We start from the raw sequence: 27384 nt of genomic DNA on the forward strand, positions 1-27384 counted from the left end.
TTTTGAAGTGCATATAATAACAAAACAGCAGAAGTAAATTAAAATATTAACAATATTCACGTTTAAATTTAAATTTCATTGAATACATTTCAATCTGAAAACATTTAAAGTTGCTCAAATCGCAAAGTGGTTGTGTGCCTGGTTGGGTTTTGAATGATGGCAAATCGCAAATAGTTGCGAATGATGGAGGATTGCAACAGTAATATAAAAACGTGTTTAAATGGTCAATAAGAAAGTACTCCAGGTCTATAAAAAAACATCCAAATTGCAATAAATTTGACCATTTTAAATTTGAGGGAAAAACTCACATTCCCATAATGCATTGAGCCCGTCCCACAGCCGTCGCTGATTTGTCCCTTAGCCTGTCAATCAGGATAAACATACGCCGCACTTCCTAAACAGCGTTACTCCCGGTGCTTAAGAAGGACGGGCGTTAGGCGAGCTGCATGTAACCTGGGACCAGTTGAGATCGTAATTGTAGGTAATACTACTTTTTAAATATTCAAAATTATTAGCATTATATAGCAGTGCGTGTAACAGCAAACTGGCTCTTTCTAGCTTGCTAATATGTTATTTGCAAGTATTGCGGGCGTGAATCTGGTTAGCTCTCGTCGCTTGCTGGCTGTAATAAACCATGCTAGTTTGACTATGCTTTTATTTAAACTGTTTGTTATTCAGCCTTCGCTTAAAAATCGCTCAAAAAGTTTTGTTATTGATTTCTATTGCGGCGTACTCGAAGTCCGAAGTGAAACAGATTTTCATCTTCACACCGCCACCTCTTGTTGTTGTTGGAAAGTGCGCGGCATGCAGTATTAATAAGGCCCTACCGATGTCAGGGATTACCAGCAGATTATTAGGTACATTTGGTTTAACTCCTCTCTTTAGTCTATGCACGTCAGTACCGCCAGCGGCCCTTGGACTGCCCAGCCTTCTTCATAGCAACAGGTGGATGAGCTGCAGAAGAAGATGAACTTCTCGGAGGTCTTCAAGCACACCAACCAACTGTGTAGAGTCTCACCAGACGGGAAATATCTGGTACAATAGTTGCGCACCCTTCTGTGCAAAAGTTTATCCAGAATATTAAGGCATTAATCAATTTATCTTTACCATCAAGTTCTTATACTTAAAGCTGAATTTTTGTTATTTTCACAATTTCACAGTTATGAGGTGCCCTCCTGCTGACCCCAACCCTTTCACATACATGTGACTAAATATTAATTTCCAACACATGGAGCACCGTGCTTCAGGCAGGTGAAGAGCCACCTCTCTGACTGGCTCCTTCTTGTGCTTGCAGGCCACCTGTGTCCAGTACAGGCTGGTGGTGCGAGACGTGAGCAGCTTGCAGATCCTACACCTGTACACCTGCCTGGATCAGGTCACCTGCATGGAGTGGTCGTCTGACTCCCAGTTTATCCTGTGCGCCATGTACAAGAGGGCTCTGGTGCAGGTATAAGCTGCTGCTCCAGCTTCCACTTTATCAGAAGTTTGCTTCGATGTTTGAGGATCGTTTTAAAAGTATTTAAGATTAAAATTAGTCAGGAAATCTAACACCCAGGCCAAATAAACTAGTGTTTAGTATAAGAGTAGAACAGGAATTAAATGATAAATTGTAGTCCTTGGAATATTTAACATTTTTTTTCGCACTTAAATTCCCTAAAAGTTACCGTTACAGCAAGTACAAAGGGGGCCGAAACACCTCAATTTGCCCTCCCCCAATCCCTCAGGTTGCATTCTGATTGTGAAACAGACCCTTGAAAACCTCAGGGAACAGTATTATTGGCCAAACTGATATGCCTGTGGGGCTTAAGATCTAATAGTGGTTCTTGTACTCAGAACCCACAGTGAAGTAGATGAAAATGACTTCTAACATTCAGTACTTGTGAAGCTCTGGAAGCTCCTTACCTTTGCAGAGGTAGCCAGCGGCAGTCTTTCATTCTGTCAGAAGCAGGTGGGGGTGGGTATGGGTGGCGGGTTTTCGGCCGGGTCTCCTCAGTCTTTGCAGCAGGCTCCCTCCCCTTCTTCAGGTGTGGTCGCTGGAGCAGCCCGACTGGCACTGTAAGATCGACGAGGGCTCGGCGGGGCTGGTCTCCTCGCGCTGGAGCCCCGACGGGCGTCACATTCTCAACACCACTGAGTTCCACGTAAGTGCCGAGTCAGGAGGAGCTGCCCCCGCCGCACGTCAACTGTCGCTGCCTGTAAGTTAGGGACCTGAAAATAGTAGAGGGGCTGCTGTTGGTGGACAGCTTCCTTTAACCCCTCGACTGCCTGTCCTGTCCAGGGCAGCATCCACGCTGAGGCTGTAGCACATGACAGCTGGTATGTTACGAGGCTCCGCTCTAACAAGAAGCCCTCTTCAGTTTAACGATCGGGATTTTTCTGTTGGTTAACTGTGAAAGTGGCACTTGACCGGGCAGGTGTCAGAAAGATAACTGGATGACTCGCAGTTTTGCATTTCTGACTTAACTTTTTTTGTCTTTAAGACAAACGCAACAATAACAGGTTTATTTGAAATATAAGCAGGTTTGTAAAGTAAATTTAGATGATATGATTTCCGAGGTACTTTTTTGAAGTTTTTTATTTATTGGAATTTGTCACATGTATAAAAATTCATTAAGTATAATCTAATATCGCAATTGAAAAAAATAACGCGATAAAATGCTGTGAGAAAGTGATCTGAAGGTTTAATACCACCACCAGCGATCTGACTGGTGTAGCGTGGTGGGAAAGTGCTTTGCTGGTGCGTTTTGCTAGCGAGACTGTATGGGTACATTTGGCGAATTTCCCATTTGAAACTGTCGTCTTGTGATGTTTGTCCATGATTCGACATCTTGACGAAGATGAATTTATAGCAACATATTTCATGCAGCAATATGTCGTTGCTGATAAAGGATGAGTAGCTTGTACCTGGTAGCAATCAGTACATGAAAATGATTAATATCCTGATCAGATGTCAGGTATGAGATAATAAAACCTAATGACGTGTGTAGTGGTCCAGTTTGACATGTGTTCAATGCCCTTGTACAGGATCAAGAATTCATGGAAGATGGCCGCCGATTTAATATAGACTTAATATTGGTTTGTCGCTTTCAAATGTTATGTAGCTTTCCTCATACACAACACCCATCATTTAATTGCTGTTTTGTTTGGAAAATTCACCCTGACAAATTCCATGACTCAGTACACATTTCAGAAAATAAGTGGCCGGTTGTTTTTACTGTGAATGGTTAGATCAGCTACAAACTTTGTCTATAAAGGTTTCCACCAAGAAATAGTATTGTGTTGTGAGAAATGTAAAGGTTCATAAATCTTTTTACTTTACCCTTTATCCGCTGGCAGTATAGTTTAGCTCCAAAATGCTATAATGAATAACGAATAAATTCCTAGTTGACCATTTAACCGTGGTGTTTCAGGGTAAACCAAGTTTTACGTTACCCTCTAGAACACATTTTCAGAGCTCATCACAGTAGCATGGAGTAGGTGAAACTTTGAGCTTTTTCTGACTGGTGCTGTGTGTTTATTTATGTTATGCCACCGGGATTGAAGGGGGGGGGAAGTGAGCCCCCCCCCCCCCAGTCTGGGGTACATCTGGGCACTGTGCCATGACAGGAGCCGCCCGCCGGCCGAAATTGACTCCAAGAATCGCCGACAGGTGCTGAGGCCAAGCCCAACTGTGTCTGGGTATGGCGGGGTGGAGGAGGGTGGGATGGGGGGGGGGGGCAGGGTGGCATTCTTCTTTGTGTCTGCATTTCTCAGAAAATTGAAATAGTCTGCTCACTATCTCTCCCTGTCAGTGGTAGTGTATATTTAGCTTTGTTTATTAAGCATAAAATAATAATAATTCCGTTGGGCCGATTGCCCGTACTGGGCCTGTCAAAAACAAGTGTAAATTTAAGGTTTAAAGTTTTATGGTTGTGTTTTTCGTGTGCTGCTAGATGACTGTGATCGTCGCTTGTTTTTCCAGCAGCTGGGAAAAGGTTTATCTGCTTTACAGACCTCTGGCTGCCCTACCAGGGGGGGCGCAAGTGGCACGGGAGGTGTGTGGGTGGCAGGGTTCTGACCTCACCTTGACCCCCCCCCAGGGTTCATTAAGGCCCTGCCAGGCTGGTGTCCGTGTCGCGTCTCACTTTTCCCGCCAGCTGTAGATGGAATGCTGAAGCTAAATTCTCTTGTTTCGGGACAGCTGGCCTGTTGCATCACCTCTGTTTTCCTTCCTTCCTCCTCCTGAGCAAAGCGCATCAGGAATGTTTTTGTTTGTGTGCTGTACTCATGCTGTCTCTTCCCAGAACCTGCCGTTCCTCGATATGAATTTGCTGCATCTCTGAGGGGTGTTTCGGACAGGGTTCTCACTGGCCATATAAGCATGAATACACGTGTACTGGTGTGTTTCTATATTAGTCAAACTTAGTTATGCGAGTAAAATTGACATTTTCCGGTTATTTGCATAATAAATGGCAAAAGTCTATATTTCGATTTTTGAAGATTTTGTAGGCTACTATGAACATTTTTTTTTTTTTTTTTTTTTTTTTTTTTTTTGAGCTCATCTTTTAACGTAAAATAAGGGACCTGCCACTAGGGGCAGACTTCTTTGACTTTATCCAGCTAGCTAATATGGCTGAAACTAGGGAAAAAAGTGCTGTTTGGAAACTTTGGATTTAGCCAGATGTACAGCTTTTATCTTCCCCCTGCATGTGCATGCTCAGTGAATTTCAAAATACTGCAACTATGCTACCTTCGGAAATACTGTCAAAAACCGTTAGAGTGGCATTACGTCTGGATGGTATGATAATTTAGATGTCCCCCCCAAGCCTACTTTGACCTAGGCTAAAGTGAAGGCAGCAGCTTTGAGCTATTTTATGTGCATAAGTTAATTGTTTATTTTATTATGTTTAATTTCACGCTAGCATTTCTGGCCAGTGTGTAGCTATGTTATCGTCCACTCGTCATTTTCCTCACTTAAGACCATAGCAGGCTAATTCACTGTTCACGGTCGTTTGTGTACAGTGGGCTTAGGCTCCTGCGTGATGACAGGCTGGGTCTGCAGTGTGATTATTATTATTATTATTAATAAATAGTATTCAGTTTTCTTCAAATGATAAATCAGTCCTTTTATACATCTTCAAATGCCTTATTAAAAGGCGTTTCCCCAGCCCTAGTAGACATCTCATTGGAATCTCTTAAATGACCTCACGGGTGGAAAGGTCAGTCTTGCCCTCTGTGTCTTAACTGTTGGTGTCCTTCAGATCTCCTCCTAACCTGGGATGTGTAAAACACAGTAGCATAAATCGTTGAGAGGCATTAGCGACCGTGGATATCTTTGTAATGGTTTTCCGTCGTTGGGCGCCATCCGAGCCTCGACTGGAAGCTCTGGACTTCCGCTAACGCGTGGCAGCCGGACCGCAGTCTCCAGCAGACCTGCCGACGCGGGCAGCTCCATCAGCCTGACGGTGTGACGGCCAATCCATCACGCAGCATTCGCTCTGGCCCTCACGCCCTGGATGCGAAGAGAATTATAAACCTGTAACAAGAGAATTAGGGCTATATTGGTTTTAAAATGTTTCGTGGTGTGGAATGCGCATGAGCTAATCCGTCTGTGACCCACGAGTCTGTCTAAAGATCCCACCTCCCTATCTATGTCTCTCTGGGGCGTGCCATGCGATGGGACACTTTATTTAATTTCATTTTTATTTGTAGCTTTGGTCGATGTCGTTTTGAAAACTGCCAGTTTTATCTCCTGGTACTTCTCCGGTTTCCAGTGGCGATTTAAATTCCCATTAACGTTGGATCTGCTCGCTGAGGAATTTGAATGATGGCCACAATGCTAATGCATCAAAGTAAAACTCCGTAAAACTCACATTAACTTTAAATGAATGTGACTGCAGCTCTCATCTGCCACTATCAAAGACAAGTAACGACGGAACCCCTAAAGATACGAGGGGTAAATTGGTGAGGAGGAAAGTTTATTTAGTAGTTAATTATGCTGCCTTGATATTTATTTAGAATTTTGCTAGAAATAATAATTGTAACAATCTTTGGAAACGATGCCACTGTCTACAGCCATCTGCCTCAGGTTCAGCTAGTTTCAGCAAAGTGACTTGTGATTGAGTTTGACATTCACATTGTTGAGATGCGTGTTTATCATTAGGGAACCAGGTAACAATGGGGGGGGGTTTTGGATTGATACCTTGCAGCTGTGGTGTCCCCTGTGCCCCTCTTCCAGCTTCTGTCCCATCAATGTCCGCGATCTGTCCCCCTCCCTCACCCCCAACCCAACTGGGCGCCCAGGCGCATGTACCGAAAGGCATTTCTCACCCCTCTTCCTCTGCCTTGGCCCCCTCGCAGCTTTGGGTTACATGAAATCTGGGTCTGCTGGCCCGCCTGGTCCCGCGATAGCATCACTGCGGGGGAGGACCGGGCCCTCCTCGACCCGCTGTTTGAGTTCTATTGACTTGGTTTCCATAGAGCCTCGCTCAGCCCAGCGGTGAAAGGAATGGTACGTGATATACAGGGCAGAGCTGGATGGCCCTGGACAAATCCCTTATGGGTGCGGCCGCATAGAGCAGGGACCTGAGCGACATCAGATACGTCAGGACATCTGCGAGGTAGAGGGTGGAATCCTCTCAGCAGGACAGCAGAGGGGGGGGAGATGGAATGGCTGTCGGTTGGGCTTTAACTCTTGACCCATTCTAAGGGACATTTCTAGGAATGGGAAATGGAGGCTCTGGGCGGGTAGCATAGGAGTTAAGGGTTCGTAATTGGTTAAAACCGGAATGCTGTTGGTTCGAGACCCAGGAGGGCCCTTCCTGCAGCTCTGTAAGCTTTTAAGATCTTAAGTAGAGCTGTTCTTGTAATACAAGTGGTGTACTGTGACACTACATTGATTCATTTAGCAGATGTTGCTGCAAATAATGTAATGGCTAATAACATGATTGTTGCCAGTAAGGTTACAACGCTTTTACTTAAAGAGCAGTTAGGTGGCGGAGCCCCCGGCATCCGGCCCGAGGTGAGCGGCGGCGCAGGCGCTGGTGAGGAGCACTTCTGCAGCCAGGAGCTGCTGGCAGCTCCATCTCGGCTCACACATTCGCGATCCCCCAGACCCTGGACGCCGCCGCGTGCAGTTACTAGGCCGAGAAAGGCTTTTTATGGCTGGGCATTTTGCTGGCGTTCACGACCCAATAAGACGGGGCGTGGGCTGGATGAAGAATGGCATTTAGCTCCCCTGCATGTCTGAGGTCTTATGAGCGCAGTGTAATCACTCATAAATAAAAATATAATATGGCATTTTAAAAAAATCGCTTTGTTAGTGCAGTAATAGTATCCTGTCCCTTGTGGCAGCCCCCCAGCTGTGTTTGTTACACATGCTGCACATATCTTTGCCACGGGGACATTGCTTGTATCCCTGCTTTCAGCGAGCTCGTCGTATCTGCACTTTCTGAAGCATGGCAGTTTTCTTCCTTGCCTTCCTGTGCGTTTTGCGGGCTAGATTTTGCTTGACCCCTCCCCCCCCAAGGAACACAAGCTTATTTAGGTGCTGGGGACAGGGTGTGTGCTGGGGAGGGTGGCAGTAATGTACACCCTGGCCCTTCAGATATGCCTGCCTTTTAATAAGCATGTTGGGTGTAAACAGGTAAACCGATCGCATTTTACAATGCGCACCAAAATGCGAGCCATGCGCCGTCTTGGCAGGCCCTTCTGAGGCGTCCGAAACCCGAGCCGCATAGTTCTGCCCATCTTCTGCCCCCCCCCCCCCTTGCTTCCTCACGCGTCCCACAGATCACGCGCCGTTTACCAAACAAGACACGGCTTGCTATTCGGCGCGTCGTCCTGCCAAGACCCCCGCCTCTCGCCCGGTGCTCCCAAATTTCTGATTTACTGCGGCGTAAATCTGGGCCTGTTAGATGTAACATGACCTATCTGCTGGACTCTGCCTGCAGACCTTTGGGCACCCTGGGCAACTGTAGGTGTTGCTGTAAGGTGATGAAAGGTCGGCATGGTGGAACAGTGGGTATTGGGTCTCGATGTCTGTTGTAGGATGGTCCTCCATCTGACATACTTCTGATAAACTGCATTGAGCTGGTATAATGCTAGAGCTTGTTTCGACTTGACTGTCCTTTCAGAGAGTGGGTAGTCCTTGAAGGGAGCCAGTGATGCCGGCAAATTCTCTTGTTGGCACCCCCCTACTCCCAAGCAGTTTTTTTTTATTTACCTCGCATGGTGCTTTTTTTTTATTAAAACCCATCACCAAGCCCTGCTTGGCTTACGCCAACTCCTGTGGGTGACACTCTGACTAGCTACCTGTGGACTGACACCCAAGTCCCCACAAAGTCACTCGGCTCCCTCGTTGGTAGACCTTTCGCTGTGAGCTCCTTAAAGTGCTGTTCAGTGTCATCTCTCTTCCTGCCCCCTGCTCTGGTCCCTCTGGCTTCCCCCAGAGACGATATGACCGTCTTCTGCTCTGGACTGCATATGTAGGCCACAGGATTAAAAATCCGGCAGAACTGTTAGAGCAGTTCTGGGCCGCAGCACTTGCATGTGATTAATTGCTGTTACCGCTGCCCCATTTGTGTGTAATCTGTGCTGAGATTATTTTGGGAGTCACTGACAAGCCCTTATTTAACCTTTTAATTTAATTTATTTCTAAAATCCCAGATTGAAGCTAAATTGGCCGGTGACTGTTCGCCAGTAGCTTACTTTGGAGAACATCGGTCATCAACAAAGTACTGAACTTTTAAAAAACAAAAAAAGTCAGTGGTGGGTAGTCACTTCCAGTTATTCCAAGCACAATCTCGATACCAAGAGTGCAAAGACCGTACTTGTGGTCTTGCTAACTTGTCTTTCAAGAATGAACTTGGGACGCAATGAATCATGGGATTGGTCTTGTTCGGTGAGGATGCAACCAGAGTTTCCTGGATATTTGGGGCAGAGAAAGACTAACATCCGGGGATTTTCTGCACTATTCTTAGTATTGGAACTGTACTTCGGCAATGGAAGATGACAACATAAAATGGGTACGAGAGAACACGATTAGAGTCGAGTATTCATATTGAGATTCACCCAAGGTTCTAAATGAAAGTCATGAGTGCCATCAAGTTGCTCCTTAAACTGATGAAATAAATAATCGACATACAAAGCCGGAATATGACATGTTAAGCCAGAAACGCTTATTTCCATCCATTATTTCTCCCTCCGTTTCTGTGATTTCCGAATGCATCTGTTTTCACTATAAGCCCTGGATGGCCTGTAAGGGGCGCTGTGCCAAGCAGTGGGTGTAGAATCCCACCCACCACCCCTCCTTATGGTTTGAATAGGATAATTGTCATGGCAGTTGGTTTACAATAGGTAGTCCATGAAGAATTAAGCTCTCCTGTCATCAGTATGCCAGCATGGAGGCCTTGGGGCGTTAAGCTGTAGGCTCCCGCACGGCAGCCATGCTATCGCCCACAGAGGGAATGATTGTGTTCCTGTGTCTTCTCTTCCCCCGACAGCTGCGGGTCACTGTCTGGTCCCTGTGCTCCAAGTCTGTGTCGTATATCAAGTACCCCAAGGCATGTCAGAAGGGTAAGTATGTGTGTATGTGTGTACGTGTTTAGCTGTCATATGGGGACTATTTCTTACATCTTGTTTATAGCAAGACAGAAACAGCCAGAAGAAACAGGCTTTTCGAGTGTGTGGCAGGCAGCAGTGGCTGGGGGTGTCCAGCTTTACACTGGAATGCTGCATGTTGACCTTTTAACCTTTTGGTTTGGGACCACTCTGCAGGCAGGCATTTCTGTCTGTACAGCAGAGGCCTTTCCCGGTAAACGGCACATGCTAGTGATGCTGATCTGTCAGCGGCCCGTGAGATAATGCCCTGCTTTTCCCAGGTTGGAAGTATTTGAAGCCCTTATTTATGGGGTCAGGCCTGTACAGTGCAGACGGTGAATTCCGATGAGCATCACATGTTTTTGGTAATGGAAAAAGGATCACGATCACTGCTTAGAAACAGAATCTGAATCAACTTTCTGACAAGAAAACGATAGGACAGTCAGTAATCCTCCCAGCTGCAGAGTTGCTGTCATCCCAAAAAAGCCGTAAAACTCCTAATGCAGTTGATTGTCATGTTTTTTGTGCTCAGTGATTTTAACTGTTGCTTTTGATAGATTAATTTCGCAAGATTAATCTTAATCTCACACCAGTAATAAAATAAGTCTCATTTTAACAAATACCAAAAGACCTGATCACTTTATTCACTATTACGGTTGGATATCGGCAGTCTTATTATCTCAAAGACAGAATTGACGGGTAATGCTCTCTCATTCGTTTTCCGTCTGTCAGAGTTACAACACAAACGAAATGGCCAGCCGCTTCACCCGAAGACAGTGCAATTTTACAGTTAATTTCAAATAAAACTGTTTTTAAGAGTTTTGCTTGGGTTGATTTGTATAAAATTACTTTATACAGTTTTTAAAAAGCAGAAATTTCGACAAACATGAAATCACCAATAAGCGTCTATTTATGGAACATTTTATGAAATGCGTATCGTGTCTGAAATCTCCTCAGTTGTGCGATTTCAGGACGGAGCAGCCACTCTATTACGGCGTTTTGGTTGGGAGCGATCGATTTTTGGTGCTGTTGACACCAACGGCACATCAGCGCAAACAGAAGGGCTGCATACGCTGAAGTGTGTCTTGCTCGGTGGATATAGGAGTTTGAAATTCATTGGTGTGGGAAATGGTGGTTTTAAAGTTAAGTCGCCATCAGACTGGGGATCACCCTGATACTGTAGAGGAGGCCGTGATTGCGAGTGTTTGCGTGTCCCGCGTGTCTGTGTTTGCACTCCGCTGCAGGCCTGGACTTCAGCAGAGACGGGAGGTACGTGGCACTGGCCGAGCGGCGGGACTGCAAGGACCACGTCAGCGTGTTCGTCTGCGACGACTGGCAGCTGCTGCGGGTGAGCGGGGGCACGGTGCGGTGGCGCGCGACAGGACGGGGGCAGTGGCACCGGCCAACAGCTGCCCCCCAACCCCAGGCAATGCCGCCTGGGGCAGCTCAACATGAACCAGCCAGGAGTGAGGCTGCAGGGCCGAGGGGGTGGTAACTGGAGTCCCTGTCGGCCGCAGACGTCTCGGGTGTCTGTGTGATTCGTTCAGGCCCCGGTCTCGACGTCCGTGTGTCTGTGTGCATGCCTCTGTAACCCCATCAACAGATCTCCTTGAGAGGGTCACTTTGGGACACTTTGATTGGCTCAGTAGAATCACATGGGCCAGTCTCCTAGATTGAGACTGTGTGGCTCTGGCTGTGATCGAACGGCCGCCCATCAGGATGAATGAGTATTACTTCTAAATAATGTGCCTGATGTTTAGCTCAGAGGGTTAGAAATCTGTGCCCTTTTCCCCAAATGTTCCATCCATCACATCCACAATTGCTTTCATGTAGCTCTTCACTGTTGCTGCATTTGTCTAATCGACACACTGTTACCGCAGTGCTGTATATTACCTTTCTATGTACACTTCCTCTTGTACTATTGTTTTATTGCACTGCTTTGTTACTGCTATTGTGAACCTGTACTTGTGAAGAGTCAAGTGATCTGATTTGAAACCCTGTGGTCACTGGAGTAATCGTATCACTGTCAGACCCTTGAGCGAGGTCCGTAACGCCTGTTGTCCCTAGAACCGACTAATTATCTGTGTAGTGTCTGACGTTAACAGTTTGGTGTACAGTGTTTACAATTGAATATGATCTAGTGGGGTGGCATGGTGGTACAGTGGTTAGCACTGTTGCCTCACGCCTCTGGGACCCGGGTTCGAGTCTCCGCCTGGGTCACATGTGTGTGGAGTTTGCATGTTCTCCCCATGTCGTCGTGGGGTTTCCTCCGGGTACTCCGGTTTCCCCCCACGGTCCAAAAACATGCTGAGGCTAATTGGAGTTACTGAAATTGCCCGTAGGTGTGCATGTGTGAGTGGATGGTGTGTGAGTGTGCCCTGCGATGGGCTGGCCCCCCCATTCTGGGTTGTTCCCTGCCTCGTGCCCATTGCTTCCGGGATAGGCTCCGGACCCCCCGCGACCCAGTAGGATAAGCGGTTTGGAAGACGGATGGATGATCTAGTGGACTGGATAAATATTGATACGTGTGTAGGGACATTGCTAGTCCTTCCTGTACCTGTAGCAGCCCTAGTCAAACCACCTGACAATGGCCGTGCAGACTGCTGTGCCAGTGTAGGTGCGACGCAATCTGATTACCTTGTGTTCTCTTCTTCCTGGTAGCATTTTGAGACGGATACTCAGGACCTGGCTGGAGTCGAGTGGTCGCCCAATGGGTGTGTGCTAGCAGTTTGGGATACTTGTCTAGAAGTGAGTAAGGGTGCCTCACATGAGGCTGCCAAATATGTCAGAAAAGTCATTATATGTAATGGGGGGGAAAAAATACTTTTACTTGCTTCCAGTAAATCAGTGTTTCCTAATCCGGTCCTCGGGGAACCCCAGACGGTCCACATTTTTGCTCCCTAGCAAAAAAAAAAAAACATCCCTGCAGACCAGATTGGGAAACACTGCAGTAAATGTTTTTAAAGTTACTCTGTCTCCCCCTTTTTTTGGTGTGGGGTCGGGTCAAGCCCTTGGTAAGCAATCTGTGTTCTCCTTTGTATTGCAGTATCGGGTGCTTCTGTATTCCCTGGACGGACGATCACTGTCTACCTACAGTGCCTATGAATGGTGCCTGGGCATCAAGTCCATCGCCTGGAGCCCCAGTAGCCAGTTCCTTTCCATCGGTAGCTATGACGAAAAGGTCTGCCCTTGCCCTCCTTACCTGCTAACCCACATTTCTCATCGTGATCCTCAAGAGCCAAGGCCTAAATCTTGTCGAGAATAAATACTTGTGTCCTGGTGTATGTGTAGGGGTGGGGCCACAGGGGCACTGGCCCTACCTGAAAGCTGATTGGTCCCAACGTGCCTCCAGCCCTGTCACTCACCGATTTTCAAATCGTATCATTGGCTAATAAGGTTGACCCCTTTCCGTGAATTTTGGTCCCTCATATGCCCCATGACCCTGGAAACACTCGCCGTGCCCCATTATCTGCCATTCAGTGGGTAATCGAATCACTATCCCTGTTTCTTGAACAGGTCCGGATACTGAACCACATCACTTGGAAAAAACTCATTGAGTTTGAGCATCCAGCTACTGTCAGTAATTCAAAATCAGTAGGTTTCCATGCTTACAGTCAATGACTGTTGCTGGCTTGTCATTTCTCTTGTTAATGATTGCCATCTCTGGACATCCTTATGTTTAAGAATAAAGTAGTGTGTTTGTCCACTCTAAGGTTGTTTACAAGGAAATGGAAAGACGGCATGTGGTTGGCAGTGCTGATCTCGCCCTCCATCACCAGGTTACCACGGGAAGTTCCCTGTTCAACACTCAGAGCAAGTGTGAGTATTCATGTGGATACTTTTTGTTTCTGTATCCTAAAAACTATCATTGCGGGTATTCCAAACACGATGGTGGTAAACTTGTGCTTTGCCTGAAAGTCTCGTTCCTGGTAAAACAAACTCTGCATCTTTTCCATTATAGACGAGATCTGCCCGCTGCCAGTCCAGATTCCTGTCGTCAAGCCGGATCCCGATCGGGCAAATCCCAAAGTAGGGATTTCCTCCATGGCTTTCAGTGCCGACAGCCGCTACCTTGCGACCAAGAACGGTATGTGTCCTCTTAGTTCTTAATTCTTGATGGATGTTGGGAGTTTTGTGTCTTTAAATACCTACCTCAGAGATATGGAACATCCCAGGATTGAGAAGCCCAGCTTGACAGCTTTGCTGTTCCTTGATGTGTTTCTACCCCACGTTTGTACCTAGGGCCATAATTCTACCGAATGCTAGTGATGACCAAATGAATCTTCGTGAACCATTTGCTGTATTTTATGACCCCACTAGATGGTGCTGTCGGTTTGCATTGGGGCATGCCAGATTTCGAACAAAGTGCCATCTCGTGTGGTCAAAAAAATACAAGCAAATTATTCACAGAGCTTCATTTGGCCATGAGTACCCAATGTCCCCAAGCCTTCCTCTCTAAACCAGAGCTACTATTATCCGTTCTCATGACTCATGGGCATTCTGTCTGCGCTAGGCACTGTGGGGGTGGGAGCTGGTGGTCTGTGCTTATTTTCCCCATTCCGTCCCCCCCTTAACGCAGACAACATGCCCTCCTGCGTATGGGTGTGGGACATCCAAAGGCTGCGTTTGCTGGCCGTCTTGGAGCAGACGGCACCTGTGCGCTGCTTCCAGTGGGACCCACGACGTCCCCGCCTGGCCCTGTGCACTGGCACCTCCAAGCTCTACGTTTGGTCGCCGGCTGGCTGCATCTCAGTGCCGGTGCCTGTCGAAGGTGAGGGCTGGTGCCTTCCTGATCTGTGCGCCATTGTCAAATATGTCACCAGCAGGAAGTAGGTACACCCACCGTTTTATGGCATTTGTGGGCACTTTGCACATTCCTTGCACAGCTACCGAGCTCGCACTATACCGGAAGCTTCCACGTCTATCGTAGCTGTTTAGGTTCAGTACATTGCTCAGGAATACAATAACAGGATGCGTTAGAGTGCGATTCCAGCTCACTTTGGTTTTCCACTGCATAAGGGTCGACTTGGTAAAGGCGTTGCCGGCTTTGGAGAGCGATTGGTTTTGCGTCTCTAAGAGACGCTTATTTACCGTTCAGACGGTGTACATCATGATTTTTTTGTTGTGCTAATTTCCAGTAGCATGTCTCTGAGAATCGCCGCGTTATGTTAGCCTCAAACGCTAGCAGAATTAGCAATCGCTTGGGTAAATTTGGACTAGGTGTGAAGTTTCCAGTGCTCCCTGGTTACTCCGCTTCACAGAGTAAGAAGCGGCAGTTTGTATGCGTTCTGCTATGCACAGGTTGGGGGCAGCGCGTTGTTAAGGCCTCGCCTCGTGGCCAGAGTGCTTCCAGCCGGAGAGTCATTCCCTGACCGCTGTGTCCCCCAAACTCTCCTTGGCTGTCTGGATTCACTCCGCTACAGAAAGTGTCCTAAATAGTCCATGCGCCGTTTCATACTGCTGATCAGGTTCTCAGCAGCAAGTCGTACGTGCTCTATAGTACGCTGACGATTACTCACAATGCCCTGCAAATTGAAGTATACTATCGATGTATCATGTGTCGTCATAGCAGTTAGGTGCTGACTGTCATCAGCTGATCACTTCTGAAACATGATGGTGCAGTGGGGCAACTTTTTTGTGTATTTCTGTTTAAACGCTTTTAAGAATTACAACTTGGTACCAGCAAAAGTTGACATTTGGTTGCTCAGGATAGCATCACCGAGCGTCTTGGGATGTCGTGTCCCAAACTGTCGTCTTGTTTCACTAATTCCCTGTATAGGGAACTTCATAGACCTTCCTAAATATAGAACATTGCATGAGTGTACAAGCGAAGCCTTTTCGGCTCGTCCCTCGTTCATGCGTCTCCGTCCCTCTTTGTCTGCCAGGTAGTTTCCCGCTGCTCTCTCTCAGCTGGCACAGCAGCGGCGAAGCCCTTATCCTGCTCAGCAAAGAGCATCTGTGTCTGTGCTACATGGAGACGGAGGCCGAGCGGGGGGATGTAGCCGCCCGCTAGCGCGCAGCACAGTGAGTGCGCCATCCGGGCCCCCGGCCAGGGCACCAGCACGCCTCTGCTCAGACGCTGCGCTCTACCTGCGCGGGGCGCAGGTTTACATTTCAGACGGCACCGATGGCCAAGACACCTTTTGATACTCTCACATTTCTTCTACCTGGAGGACTTTTATACCATTTACAGAAGAAATTAAAGTAATTTATTCCATGTGGTATGAATCGCTGTACATATTTTTAGGTAAGTGGAAATGGCTTGACTTTGTATATCTAAAAAAAAAAAAAATTTTGTAGGCCAATATTTTTCAATAAACTTTGCTATGACTGTTGGTAGGTTTACTGTTCATGTCTGTTGGTCAGCTCAGTCGTGTCAGACTGGAAACTGAACAGAAATGAAGTACGAACTATATTTAACATCGACATGGCCGAGTAAAGGCTAGACTGCCGTAGTGAAAGTAAGATCTTGTTTCAATAAGCAGAAATTTTATGTTCCAGTTAAGTCTTGTTACACCTTTCTGAAATAGACTTTTACCTGGGAGACGGTGGACGGTCAGCTGTGGGGGCTGTGATATGACAGGGTCATTAATTTTGTTTGTGGGGTTTTTGGGAAATTACAAGCGCGGCCCCCCCCCCCCCCCCCAGTACAGCCAGAATCTGCTGTTTGAGAGCCAGGTTATCACACACAGGCTCATATTCATGGAATAATTAGATTCCGGGTTCAGGGAAATGAACAGCAACGTCCAAAGACTTCAGGTTACAGAGGGGGTTCAACAAAGCAGGATGTCTGTTAGCTGGGTTAACTTAAGCTAGAAGTCATGATTGCCCAATGGAAATTTTAGGCAAGAAACATTCCTATTGGACAGTCATGATTTCTACCTTAAGTTAAGCCAGCTAATTGAGGATTCCTAACTGAGGAACAAACCAGATCAACTTATAACAGCATCACTCCACCTTGGGACAATGGATAGTAAACGAAAGTCTGGAGCTTATCCTAACAGCATGTGACTCTCAGCGAGTCCATTGCAGGGTGCATGCAGCCACTCGGTCATACTCTGGGCAATTTAAAGACAAAGATTAGGCTTAAGAGGAGCCCGTTATGACCAGGGGGAGCATGCAAACTCCACACAGGCTTCAAACCCTCAATGCTAACGATGCTACTACCCATTGTGCTCTCCCTGTGTTTCAATCAGATGAGTTTTTGACAGCTTGCGATTCACACCATTTCCATCGCATCTCACGCTGTTTACCTGGAATATACAAAAACTACAAACGAACCATTGGCTGTTTCTCAATACCAAGCATGTTTGTAGTCTTGCTAACTTTTCCTCCCAGGAACAAACCTGCGGAGCAATGAATCATGGGATTGATCCTGTTTGACGAGGATGCGGCTGCTGTGTGCTTGATATTTGGGGCGGGGTACGAAAGACATCCGGGGGTTTTTACGGTCTGTACTTCTGGAGTATCGAAAGTGGTCTTCGGTAATGGAAGATGATGTGAAACAGGTACGCGGGAACACAAATATGGTCAAGGCTGCATACTGGGAAACGCAGCATTCTGTGATATACAGCTGCACCTTTTAAATGTCCGTGTTGCTTTAATGTTTAGGATGCGTGTACATCTGGACTGGGCAACAGCCGGCAAAGTAGTCAATAGCTTCAGCGTCACCACATCGGTGCATTTCCACTCACTATACTGTCCGCCCCTGTGAAATGCATCTATCAAGGCAATGATGCGGAACAACTGATACAGAAAGTGAAAAACCGGATCAATTCCCCGACTTTCACAAGTACAGGCACGGTTACGATAAACTATTTCAGGCCTCGCACACCCTACAACCTGCAGGATCCTGAATTCCTTCAGTGACTGACAATGCCATGTGATTGATGCACACAGCAGAGACCTCATAATCAAGGGTTTTTCTTAAAGCTCAGCGTGTGAACAACAGACGCACTATGACCAGCAGATGTGGATGACATTTTTTTTGTTCATTTACATTTTTAACTGATGACCGAAAAGCCCAAGTTTAGTGACGTTTCATGTATTCCAGAATTACGCAATGATGGGAATTGCTTTTATCAAAAGACAATGGTTCCCCCTGCCCCCCCCCCTGAATCTGGACTACACTGAATTTATTATCTACAAAAAAAAATCAAAACAAGCTGAGGCAAAGCAAATCCAAAGTTTTATACATTTCTGTTTGTCAGGCTGAACTGTGGAAGTCAAAGCAATTGTGATTAATCATCATTAGCAATCATTGATATACAAGTGTTGTACGAAGAAGTGCCTTGTTTCTAGAAGCTTCTGCATACATACATCATCAAGCATTTCACAAAAGTGGCACTTCTCCAAGATAACCAGGACAAACCAAATTATTGAGCTGAAAATAAAAAACTGATCGGTACCTTTCAATAAACTTTGGCTCAAGTCTCAGTTAGAAATGTTGGCTATTTTTAAAATTTCAGATTGTGATCTCAGATGATGTACGGGGGCGTGGCAAAACAAAGCAAACACTACAAGAGAAAATATTTAAAGTAAACAAATCGCAATCGCTAGGGCTGTCAAATAGGTCTTCTGTTGGATTTCCGATATCCGTGGCCAACAGCTATTAGAGTGGTGTGGCGATCCGCACTCGGATACGTGCTTCCAAGATAACAGGAGGCAATGAACAGTGAACAAGAAAGATTAGTGAAGATTAGTGGCGTTCACTGTACAGAACAGATGGAGGACTTGGTGGCATGATGCCGGTATGCCATGTGTCGGGGGATCTGTAAGAGTGCAGGCAGCCATCTTGTGGAAGTCATGGGGTCACGCTGCTGGGAACTGGCTAGTTGTACAGTAACCAATGAAAAGCTATTTTACAGGATCAGGTACAACCCACGGTGCAAACGAGGTTCTTTTATGATGCTCCAATGCATGCAGCTGTAGGGTGGCTTCACACGCTCAAAGTTCAAAGTGCAAAGTTCACCCTGAAAGCTTCCACCTCCTCCGTCGGTCAGTGGATAGGAGGCATTCTTAAAGACGTACATAATACTCCGGGACAAAATTCACGGAAAGGGGTCGACCTTATCATTAGTCAATGATATGATTTGAATCGGTGAGTGACAGGGGAGGAGGCACTGCAAGGACAACTGTTAAGCCGTCTAAGTATTGGCGGTTTCCGTTATTTTGTCCACCTCCTGAAAAAACATCTTTTAGGCAGAAAATGGTTGGCAATGAAGTAGAAAAACGTAATCCGGTCATTTCAGCGCAAGAATCCAGAATTTTATCACCCGTGTCAATCCCTGCACCCGAGTTTTCATCTTTTCAGGAAATCCATTATTACCCCAAATTAAAAGGGCACTTATGACTGACATGAACCCACTTCAGTACCCCGAGACATCTGCATTGGTGCATATCAAAAGATAATCCATTTGTAAATTTACTGAAATCAACACTGTGCTTTGAGTCTCTGCAAGCCATTGCCACTACATAAACGTTTTTATCTTTGTATATCTTTGGCAATATGTACAGAATTTGCCTTTAACACTAAAGACATTTAATCAGGACATGTGGAATGTAAACGTCAGACCGTCACATGCATACTTGTCGTGCAAAAACCATGCAGGTTACATTCAGTAATACAGACAGCACTTGAAGTTGAAGCAAAGTCAGGAACGATTCCAAGTGGGCGGTGAGTAACCCCAGCTGTCCTCAAACGGATGCACCTTGTGAGGACGGTGAAGCTGGAAAAACTAATCCGGCTCGAATTGTCCGTATTTCCCAGTCCATCCATAAAAAGGAGTCGTACCTTAGATGAGTTAGAAGTTTATGCCTCAGTAACTATTCTGCAAAAACGGTTACAAGTTAAACATGTGCTACTCCTACCATCTGTGGCTGTTAACACAGTATGTTTGTAAAGATTCACTGAAAAAACACTCCGAAACACTAAAATTAGTAGCCAAAATGTGAAATCGCAAAGACCACCAAAAATGGACCAACATCCCAAAACCTGTGAACAATTTTCACTGATTTCGACCGTCGTCATAACATTAAAACCTTAACCTCGTCATGTCAAATCGGCAGAAATGCAGCAGCGATTCCTACGATGTAACACTTATCTCACGTTTGATATTCTTGTCTTTGTTAATATTTCATTAAATTTTAATCAGAGCTGACTGGACAGAAATGAGTCGGCAATTGGTGCGTTTTTGGGGCTGGGGGGGGGGGGGGGCGGGGTGACTTCCTCACATCCGATTCCATTACGGCACGACTAAGCTGCAGAGCAGCCTCCCTAGCTGTCATGAGGGGGCTCTATGCTCTCTGGGCAGCCCGGGGGAGGTGCTATAATGAAGGCGGCTACAGGGCCCACTGGTAAGCGGGTTGTCCGTTGGAGCCGTGGTGCTGTCTGACTACGGGCACGCCCGCGTTGCTACAAGCGTCTGCACATCTGAAACAAAACAGCAGGACGTTGTGAACAGAAGCATGTGGTTACAACAGGGGGGCGCTAATGGGACAAAGCGTGGTGCCGACCATCGGCCACGAGTCGCTGGCTCACATAGTGGGTAGGGGGCCCCTAGTGACAATGGCAGCAGCAAAGATGGGACAGTGGGGGAGTGAGGCGAAGAGAGCCCCCGCACTCCCCCCCCCCCACTAATACACACAGCTCACGGACATGCGTGGCACGTGTCGCCGTGACGACCAGCCAGCGTCCATGGCGACAGGTGTGGCACTCAGAAGCCGATCCGCCCCCGTGACATGGAGTATCCCAGCTTGGCCTCGTTGTTGATGAAAGACATGAGGCCCAGGTAGGTCTCGATGAGCAGGGGCCGCTCCAGGATGAGCACCCCGTTGGCGCGCCCAGGGAGCGGGTTCTCCTTGTGGGCCTTCTTCACCGCCTGGATCAGCTGCAGCTTGAAGCTCTCCAGCTGGAGACAGAGGTCAGTCACTCGTCTTTTTCAAGTTTCTCACAGGGGGTGTCGCTATGTTATCTGTCCCCCCCCCCCCAAAATGAATGTACCGTAATTTAGTTTAAATAATGTGGGCCATTTCCATCAGATCCCCAAGCAAAGGCTTACCCCCCCCCCCCTCATAAAACAGGCAATGATTCTCCTGGTTTTTTCAGACAACATTACTTGTCATCTGCTGGCCTTGTTATAAATGATACCCAATTAAGCTGTATGTAATATATATATATTATTTATATATACACACACACACACACACACACACAAATAAATATATTATAGAAAACAAATATATAGGTGTGTATGTTTGAGTGAATAGCGTGTGAGTGTGCCCTGTGATATGTTGGCACCCCATCCTGGGTTGTTCCCTGATTTGCACCAGTAGCTGACTTGCTCCAAACCCCTGCAACCCTGAACAGGACAACTGGGTATGAAAAAAAAAGGATATATATATATATATATATATGCAGCTTCGTGGGACCCGTAGCTAATCAACCAGTGGAAGTTAAAAAGTCACCGAGAAGAGATACCTGGCAGAGCGAGACCACCTTCTCGTCCGCGTGGGCCATGGGGTGCTCAGAGAAGGTGATGTAGGGCATGTTGGTGGACCACGGGTTCCAGCGATTGAAGAATGACACCCGAGGCTGTTTGTCCCACTGCACCCGGATTCCATAGCCATCCCTCCTGGGGGGGGCAGGAGAGCAGGGGCACATTTCAACTCTCTTTTTACAGGAAGTGGATTGACCTTCGACCCTCCCATCACAGTATCAACCCTACTTTAGCTACCCTGACATATGGCTTTAATGGAGACTAATTACAATCCTTTTTAGAGTGGAACACAATACACCTACTGTTGTGATCCAACGTGATTAGCACACCAGGCCTCATATCCATCTAACTGTACCAATTCCACAAACTCTGCATAGCGCAATAGCTGCAGCACATACAGGCAGAAGGAGATTTAACGAAGGAAAGCGGCAAGGGTCAGCGAACTGGAGACAGATAACATCACTGTGAAGGGTCAAGTCAGCAGTACTGGGGTGGGGGGGGTGCAGACACACAGGCCCTCACTTGTTAAGTGACTTGGGGGGGAATTCGAACTCGCCCACGGAGATGGTGTCCACTGCGTTCAGGGAGATCCTCACTACCTGCTGGCACTGCAGGTTGATGAAGTCGTACTTGCAGACAAGAAGGGACCTAGGAGCAGAGGCAGCAGGGCTCAGATGCCTGAGACGAGCAGGTCACATGGTTTTCCACGGTTCGGTTTTCTCTTCGTTACGTAAGCAGTAGATATACACAAATCTTAGACATACAAATACTAAACATTTAATGAATTAATATAAGCAGCACGTAGCAACTTCACCCTAAGTGAAATCTTACCTGTCGGTGATAAGTACCAGCCTCTCTTTCTCATTATTCCAGTGGTCTATTCTGAGGAAGACATTTAGGGAGAGTGTAGGTGAAATATTCAATCAAAAATGGAGAACTTAATCTTAATGGAGAACTTAATACAGCTGGCATTCCCCATAAATGCACCATCATCAAAGAACACTCTGTGTAACACATCTTAGAGCGAACATATGTTAAAACGCTACTAATTCAGTAATCATATATCACGCTACTTTTCCTTAGTGTTCTGACTAACGCAAATGTGTATGTCTCCCTCTGCTGGCTGGTTCAGGTACAACAATAAAACAACAGGCTATTTAACGTACAATTTGTGTGGGTGGGAAATAAGATCACACTGTTGCGACAATATTTGCTTTTCATCGATCCGTATGGTTACATTTTTTGGCTTGTTTTAAATTAAATTGTTGCATCTCTTAGCATGTGTGTTGCGTCTGTGTATTTGCAGGCCGGTATTTGAGTAACGCGGGGGGCCCGCAGCGCTCACTCTGCCAGCAGCCACACGCTCAGCACCTCGCCGTCCTCCGAAGGCAGGGCCACGGTTCGGATGTCGTTCACCGCCTGCTCGATGGTCCCTGGCTGGAAGGAGCAACGTGCTGAAAGGCACTGACACATGCATCGACGCCTACCCTCTCTCGGTTGGGGTCAGCTGCCCATTAAAAAGCGAGTATAAACAGATGCGATAAGAGACACTACAATCATGTTATTTTTAAAATCGTCATTTAATTTGCATTCTGCTCCGTAACACGCAAACAGTATTTTAATCCCTTAAAATCTGAACCAGTACTGCGCATTACGATAATTCATGCTTCTATGCCAACAGCAGTGGCAGGGGGGCCGTAGGTTATTTGGGGGAAAAAATAAACGATGATCGAATCTGACAAACTGCTGTAAAATCTTATAGAAGATAGTGATCCGTCTATAGAACTAGGCATTAATGTGATTAAGGGCCACTGCCTTCATATTCTTCGCAAAATTTCATCACGAACCATCTTCCTGATCTATAGAAATTACTACGCAGGAATCTGCGGCTCGTCGCGGACCGATTAATGGCAGCTAATATACTCACTCTAAAGACGAAATAGTCTTTGACTTTCGCTTGCATTGTCGGGTTGTGGATATGAAAAGGCGTCAGTGTTTGCAGCGGGGAGCAGCAGGCTACCGAGGAGCCGTAGCCCCGGCCGGGCCCGGCTCCGGGCGGAGTAAAGGCGACCTCCACCCCGTCATCGCTCGCCGCCGTATCCAGCACCGCGGCTCCGGGGCTCGCGGGCTCCACCGTGTCGTTCAGCTGCAGCATCATGCAACAGGCTAAGCGATTCTGAGCCTCGAAATAAAATGACAGGCACGATTAAATGTCTCGTTTGACAGTTTGCGATGTCTAGCGGTGGGTTGGCGAAGCAGGCGCGCATCGAGCTTTACGGTGGCGGACGCCGCAGCTCCGAGGGGCCGCCCAGCCCAGCGGTGAGAGCGGCGCTGCGCTACTTCCTCCGCGTCGATTCCAGCATTAAAGCGGCCGCGACCTTGGATTCGACCGAACTGAAGGTTGGACGCAAGTTGATGAAAAATGTTAGCTGATAATTAAACACTATCCCATTTCCCCATAATTATTAGTCTAAAGATTAATTTCTGTAAATACATGACATTTGTGCATTTCACTTATAGCACTTTGATTCCTTCTGCAATTCTAATTTCCGCTAAATATTACTACTATAAACTGGAAATACAAAAATGATTAGAAAAAATATCTATTCTGGCATTTTTGTGTGGTGCAAACTAACGCGCAGCGGAACAAATGAACAGATAAAAGGCGAAAATGACATTACATATAAAAAGCACACAGGTTTTTATTGCATATCAATTTCATGTATAAATTCTTCATAGCATTGGAAAGATTACATTTGGTATACATTCCTATTCTACAGAATTAACATCAGAATCAGAAAATCTCCTCAGTTGAATTCCTCTAAAGTACATCTTCGATAATCACAAGCATCAAACTGTAATTTCAGATTTTCAGTATTATTCTACAATCTTTTCATATTTTTTTTTCATAATTTCTCTCCCACAAGCATATTGTATTTATTTAATAGCCGCCTGCCCGCTGTGTTTTTAAGGCAGTAAAGGACTCGATGTCTCAGATCTAATAACCTAACCACATGTACAATAAGTGCATCTACGGATTTATTTTTTTTTGTAATTATTTTGCTCTTTTTAAGATTTTTGATACACATTTCACAAATGGACACCATTATGACCGCTAAACACAAGTCATGCACATTAAATTGTTTTCAATAAACATAACAAAGGCGATATACAATTCAGATCCAAATGAAACAAGCACCATCCATTTTAAACCCATATATTTTAATGAATTTTCAGACATATGCAACATTTGTTTTTAGAATACTATACACTTGAAAAGAAACCATATTATCTCCGCTTGTACTGTAACAGTGGGGGGTAAAAATCAACCTTGTCAAGTTAAAAACTCAGTGACCCTTCATCTGTTTCTTTAGAAAACTTGCAATGTGATCAACCTACAGCGCGCGCTTATTACAGTAGTATGTGACACGAATTTATCCAAGATGTAGTTTATGTGTATTAATCCCAGCGGGTGAAATCATTTTCTAAAATACTGCTAAGTCCCAGTTTGTAGTCCTGCTAATCAAGGGCGTAACTTTGGCTGGAACATTGGGGGGGTCGAGATCTCCAACCATTACGGGGGAAACATAATTACTGGGGGGGGTAGTATTACCTGGTTTTGATTTATTCGGGGGGGGGGAGGCTACAAACCCCCCGTAATGTACGCCCATGTTGCCAATGAATAGTGCCATTCATTTCGTTTTAATTGCTTGCGGTTAACAATGCAACACAGCCGATGTAATGCTGCCACCTGCTGGCATAATTGTACACTACAGTGCATCATTTTAAAAATGTAATTTGCTGGTAGATATATCGTCCTCATTTTGCCTGTTTCCTCACGAAATACAACGATTAAAAAGGGCTTTATTTATTTTAAAAATAAGTCCAGCTCGACATTTCTTTAACACTTTCTGAGACAGGATAGAGACATGGATTTTAATGCATGCTTATGCACCCGGGATAAAAACGTACAAATAGATTTTGCTTTGCTGGGTATGTTAAAGTCAACTATTTGACCTACGACCACATACACAACTTCTCGGTTCATCTGATACAGCATTCCCAGGCTTTTTTTTTGCTTCAGAGTTAAAGTGCTTGTCTGAACCAATTTCTTGTCATCCTGGATTTCCTAACGAGACCAGCATCAGGTAACAGAGCACAAATACGTGGATTAATGCAGCAGCGTATTGTTAGGTGAACACCAAGTAAGTGCTATTTCTGACTCTCCGCATGGCCTGGAATGGACGTCTGGAATGAATTAGAGAAGCAAAGAAACGAAATTTTATAAGGGAGGAGGAAAATGATTTAGCTTCACCTAAGACTGAAATAACGTTTCTATGTGGTGCTGTTTGGGGGCCCGCGTTTCAAATGAGCAACATATAAGGTGTAAAGCTTGTCATTTAGCGGCATACACACATTCAATGTGAACAGTTCCACTTTTTTTCTGTTGTACGATTCATTTGCTGGCTTCACAGTTGCGTAAAGGTGTCGCACATGGTCTCAGCGCCCGACAGCGCCGCCAGACGGCCGAACACCCAAACTGCCGGCAATCCCGGCAGCCCCATGCCCCCCCCCCCAACCCCCACGCAGTCACAGCGCGGCAGAGATCTGCACCCTGCAGTCGGAAAGCCCCGCCTAAGGTGTTTTTTCTCTTCCAGAGGTGGCTTCTCGAGGTCCAGACAGCTATGGTTGAGGTCCACAGCGTGTATGTTTACACACCCAGTGGCTTTTTCGTTTGCCTCTGATCTCCAGGCATTTTATTACATTTAATCAAAACGTGACGATTTGATAACCCGGAATCTGGTACTTCATCGTACTGCCTCCGTCTAGCCATTGAAAAGTACCACATTACAACTATGCGTGTTAGAAATGAGTTACTTGCTCAGGTTGAATTTCACAGCTGGAGTAACTACATCCAGTTACTCTTTTACACACTGTAATGTCTTCTTGCACTATGATATTTTGTTCTATGTCAAACTCGAAATTGTGTAACTATGCATTCCAAGCACAAATATGAAAACTTAAACTGTAGCACAAGTACAGATCACAGTACACTGGGTGGGGGGAGGGGGGGTCAGAATGTGATGGAATAATAGGGAAGGTTGCATGTAACTGGGCGGGGGCGGAAAAACATGTTTGTTAACTGTTTAAAATTTTGATTATGGGTTTTAAAATCCCCGGCATTAAGGTACGCTGACATCCGTAGTGGTCCATGCACCACGTACATGGGGTTGCTAAATGAAGACCTCAACCACTTTTCACACAAAACATTCTGTATATAGAAGGAAGTTGCTGGACGGCACCAACACAAACCAAACCTCACAATGAACACAACGCAAAAAAAAAAAAAAATCAATGTCCAAACTAAAGGACTAAATCGTTATAGATTTTTTTTTTTTTGAAAAGCTGATTTTTTTTTGTGATTTCTTTCAAATTTGGCACACTGGTCCCTACAAGACACCCTTGGAAACGGAGATTCAGAATCTCTACAAACTTTCCTACGACGTTTATTCCTTCAAAAAAACAAAAAACAAAAAAAAAAAAAAAAAACATCGTGGGCTGAAGCTTTCAGTTTGTCACTTTTCTTCAATATGACAAAACAACCAAAATAAATAGGATACACAAAACCCATCAAATCAACAAAACCTACAGGAAACAAAAGCAATATCAGCTACAACAGCAACGAAAAAAAAAACCCTTCAAAATGAAATGATTGTCAGAAAACAAAACATTTTCTATGGGGTTATTTGGCACACAACACTCTTGCTACTTACGTCCTGGTTATTTTGTACATCACACATCAATATCATACAATTTTGGTCCTTCACTAAATAATTATATTAACATTTTAGCACTGTGGTGCCTAACAAGGAAACAATACTGTTTATCATAGAACAAATAACAAACAAAACAAGGAAAAAAATTATGCGTTGAGAAATTTATCTGATTGGACCAAGGGAGCTGTAAGCATCTGCCATTGGTGCTAATGGACAATAATTTAAGGTGGATGTTGCTGAGGCACCATTAGCCCCCAGATGCTGATTCCTTTAAAGAATGTGCCCCCCCCGCCTTTTTTAATCGCAGCCAACTGAGGTTCCCTGTCCTTATTCTTGAGACGAATATGCGGGGATGGCCAAGGTCGCTTGTGGAGAGGTTTGTCTGTGTGAGGTGACTTGTGGGTGGGAGGGGGGGGATCTGACGGTGCTTGAAGGAAGTGATCGCCTAGGTACTACATACCGGGGGAACTGTCCATCCTGTCAAGTGGGTTATAAGCTTCTTATAACCTTCAGAAAGCGTGTAGTGTCAG

At 45.8% G+C, this 27384-nt stretch overlaps 3 protein-coding genes across 4 annotated transcripts in view; 1 reads left to right on the forward strand and 2 right to left on the reverse strand.

Moving 5' to 3' along the window:
- Positions 1-2028, reverse strand: part of tp73 (tumor protein p73) — a 43122-nt gene extending 41094 nt beyond the window's left edge. Inside the window, exon 1 of the mRNA XM_049016004.1 lies at positions 1903-2028. Within this exon, the coding sequence (XP_048871961.1) occupies positions 1903-1934 (32 nt within the window). The 5' untranslated portion in view covers positions 1935-2028. The remainder of the gene's footprint in view (positions 1-1902) is intronic.
- wrap73 (WD repeat containing, antisense to TP73) lies at positions 391-15914 on the forward strand. 2 transcript variants are annotated; one of them, XM_049016014.1, is made up of 13 exons: positions 391-481; positions 886-1035; positions 1295-1447; positions 2025-2141; positions 9483-9555; positions 10824-10927; positions 12241-12327; positions 12626-12760; positions 13096-13173; positions 13293-13398; positions 13541-13666; positions 14159-14350; positions 15465-15914. In XM_049016014.1, the coding sequence occupies exons 2-13, from the start codon at positions 967-969 to the stop codon at positions 15590-15592; spliced, it is 1368 nt and encodes a 455-aa protein (XP_048871971.1). In that variant the 5' UTR covers positions 391-481; positions 886-966; the 3' UTR covers positions 15593-15914. The 2 variants fall into 2 exon arrangements, with proteins under 2 accessions (XP_048871971.1, XP_048871972.1); XM_049016015.1 differs by having other exon boundaries at positions 393-477.
- A 1835-nt stretch (positions 15915-17749) lies between these two features.
- tprg1l (tumor protein p63 regulated 1-like) lies at positions 17750-23437 on the reverse strand. The gene is made up of 6 exons (XM_049016016.1): positions 23005-23437; positions 22423-22514; positions 21909-21959; positions 21600-21725; positions 21059-21212; positions 17750-20489 (listed from the first exon to the last, which is right to left on the reverse strand). The coding sequence occupies exons 1-6, from the start codon at positions 23233-23235 to the stop codon at positions 20295-20297; spliced, it is 849 nt and encodes a 282-aa protein (XP_048871973.1). The 5' UTR covers positions 23236-23437; the 3' UTR covers positions 17750-20294.
- Between the last annotated feature and the right edge of the window lie 3947 nt (positions 23438-27384).

This window comes from Brienomyrus brachyistius, chromosome 6 (assembly GCF_023856365.1).
Source record: "Brienomyrus brachyistius isolate T26 chromosome 6, BBRACH_0.4, whole genome shotgun sequence".
Lineage (NCBI taxonomy): Eukaryota > Metazoa > Chordata > Actinopteri > Osteoglossiformes > Mormyridae > Brienomyrus > Brienomyrus brachyistius.

Bases quoted from the DNA above. Each gene is read 5' to 3' on its own strand.
- wrap73 (XM_049016014.1), top strand. From the start codon at position 967: ATGAACTTCTCGGAGGTCTTCAAGCACACCAACCAACTGTGTAGAGTC. The intron at 1,036-1,294 runs GTACAATAGTTG...TTGTGCTTGCAG, and splicing joins CACCAGACGGGAAATATCTG to GCCACCTGTGTCCAGTACAG. The intron at 13,667-14,158 runs GTATGTGTCCTC...CCCTTAACGCAG, and splicing joins CTACCTTGCGACCAAGAACG to ACAACATGCCCTCCTGCGTA.
- tprg1l (XM_049016016.1), bottom strand. From the start codon at position 23,235: ATGATGCTGCAGCTGAACGACACGGTGGAGCCCGCGAGCCCCGGAGCC. The intron at 21,213-21,599 runs GTGAGGGCCTGT...TGCCCCCCCCAG, and splicing joins CCCCCCAAGTCACTTAACAA to GAGGGATGGCTATGGAATCC. The intron at 20,490-21,058 runs GTATCTCTTCTC...CTCTGTCTCCAG, and splicing joins AGGTGGTCTCGCTCTGCCAG to CTGGAGAGCTTCAAGCTGCA.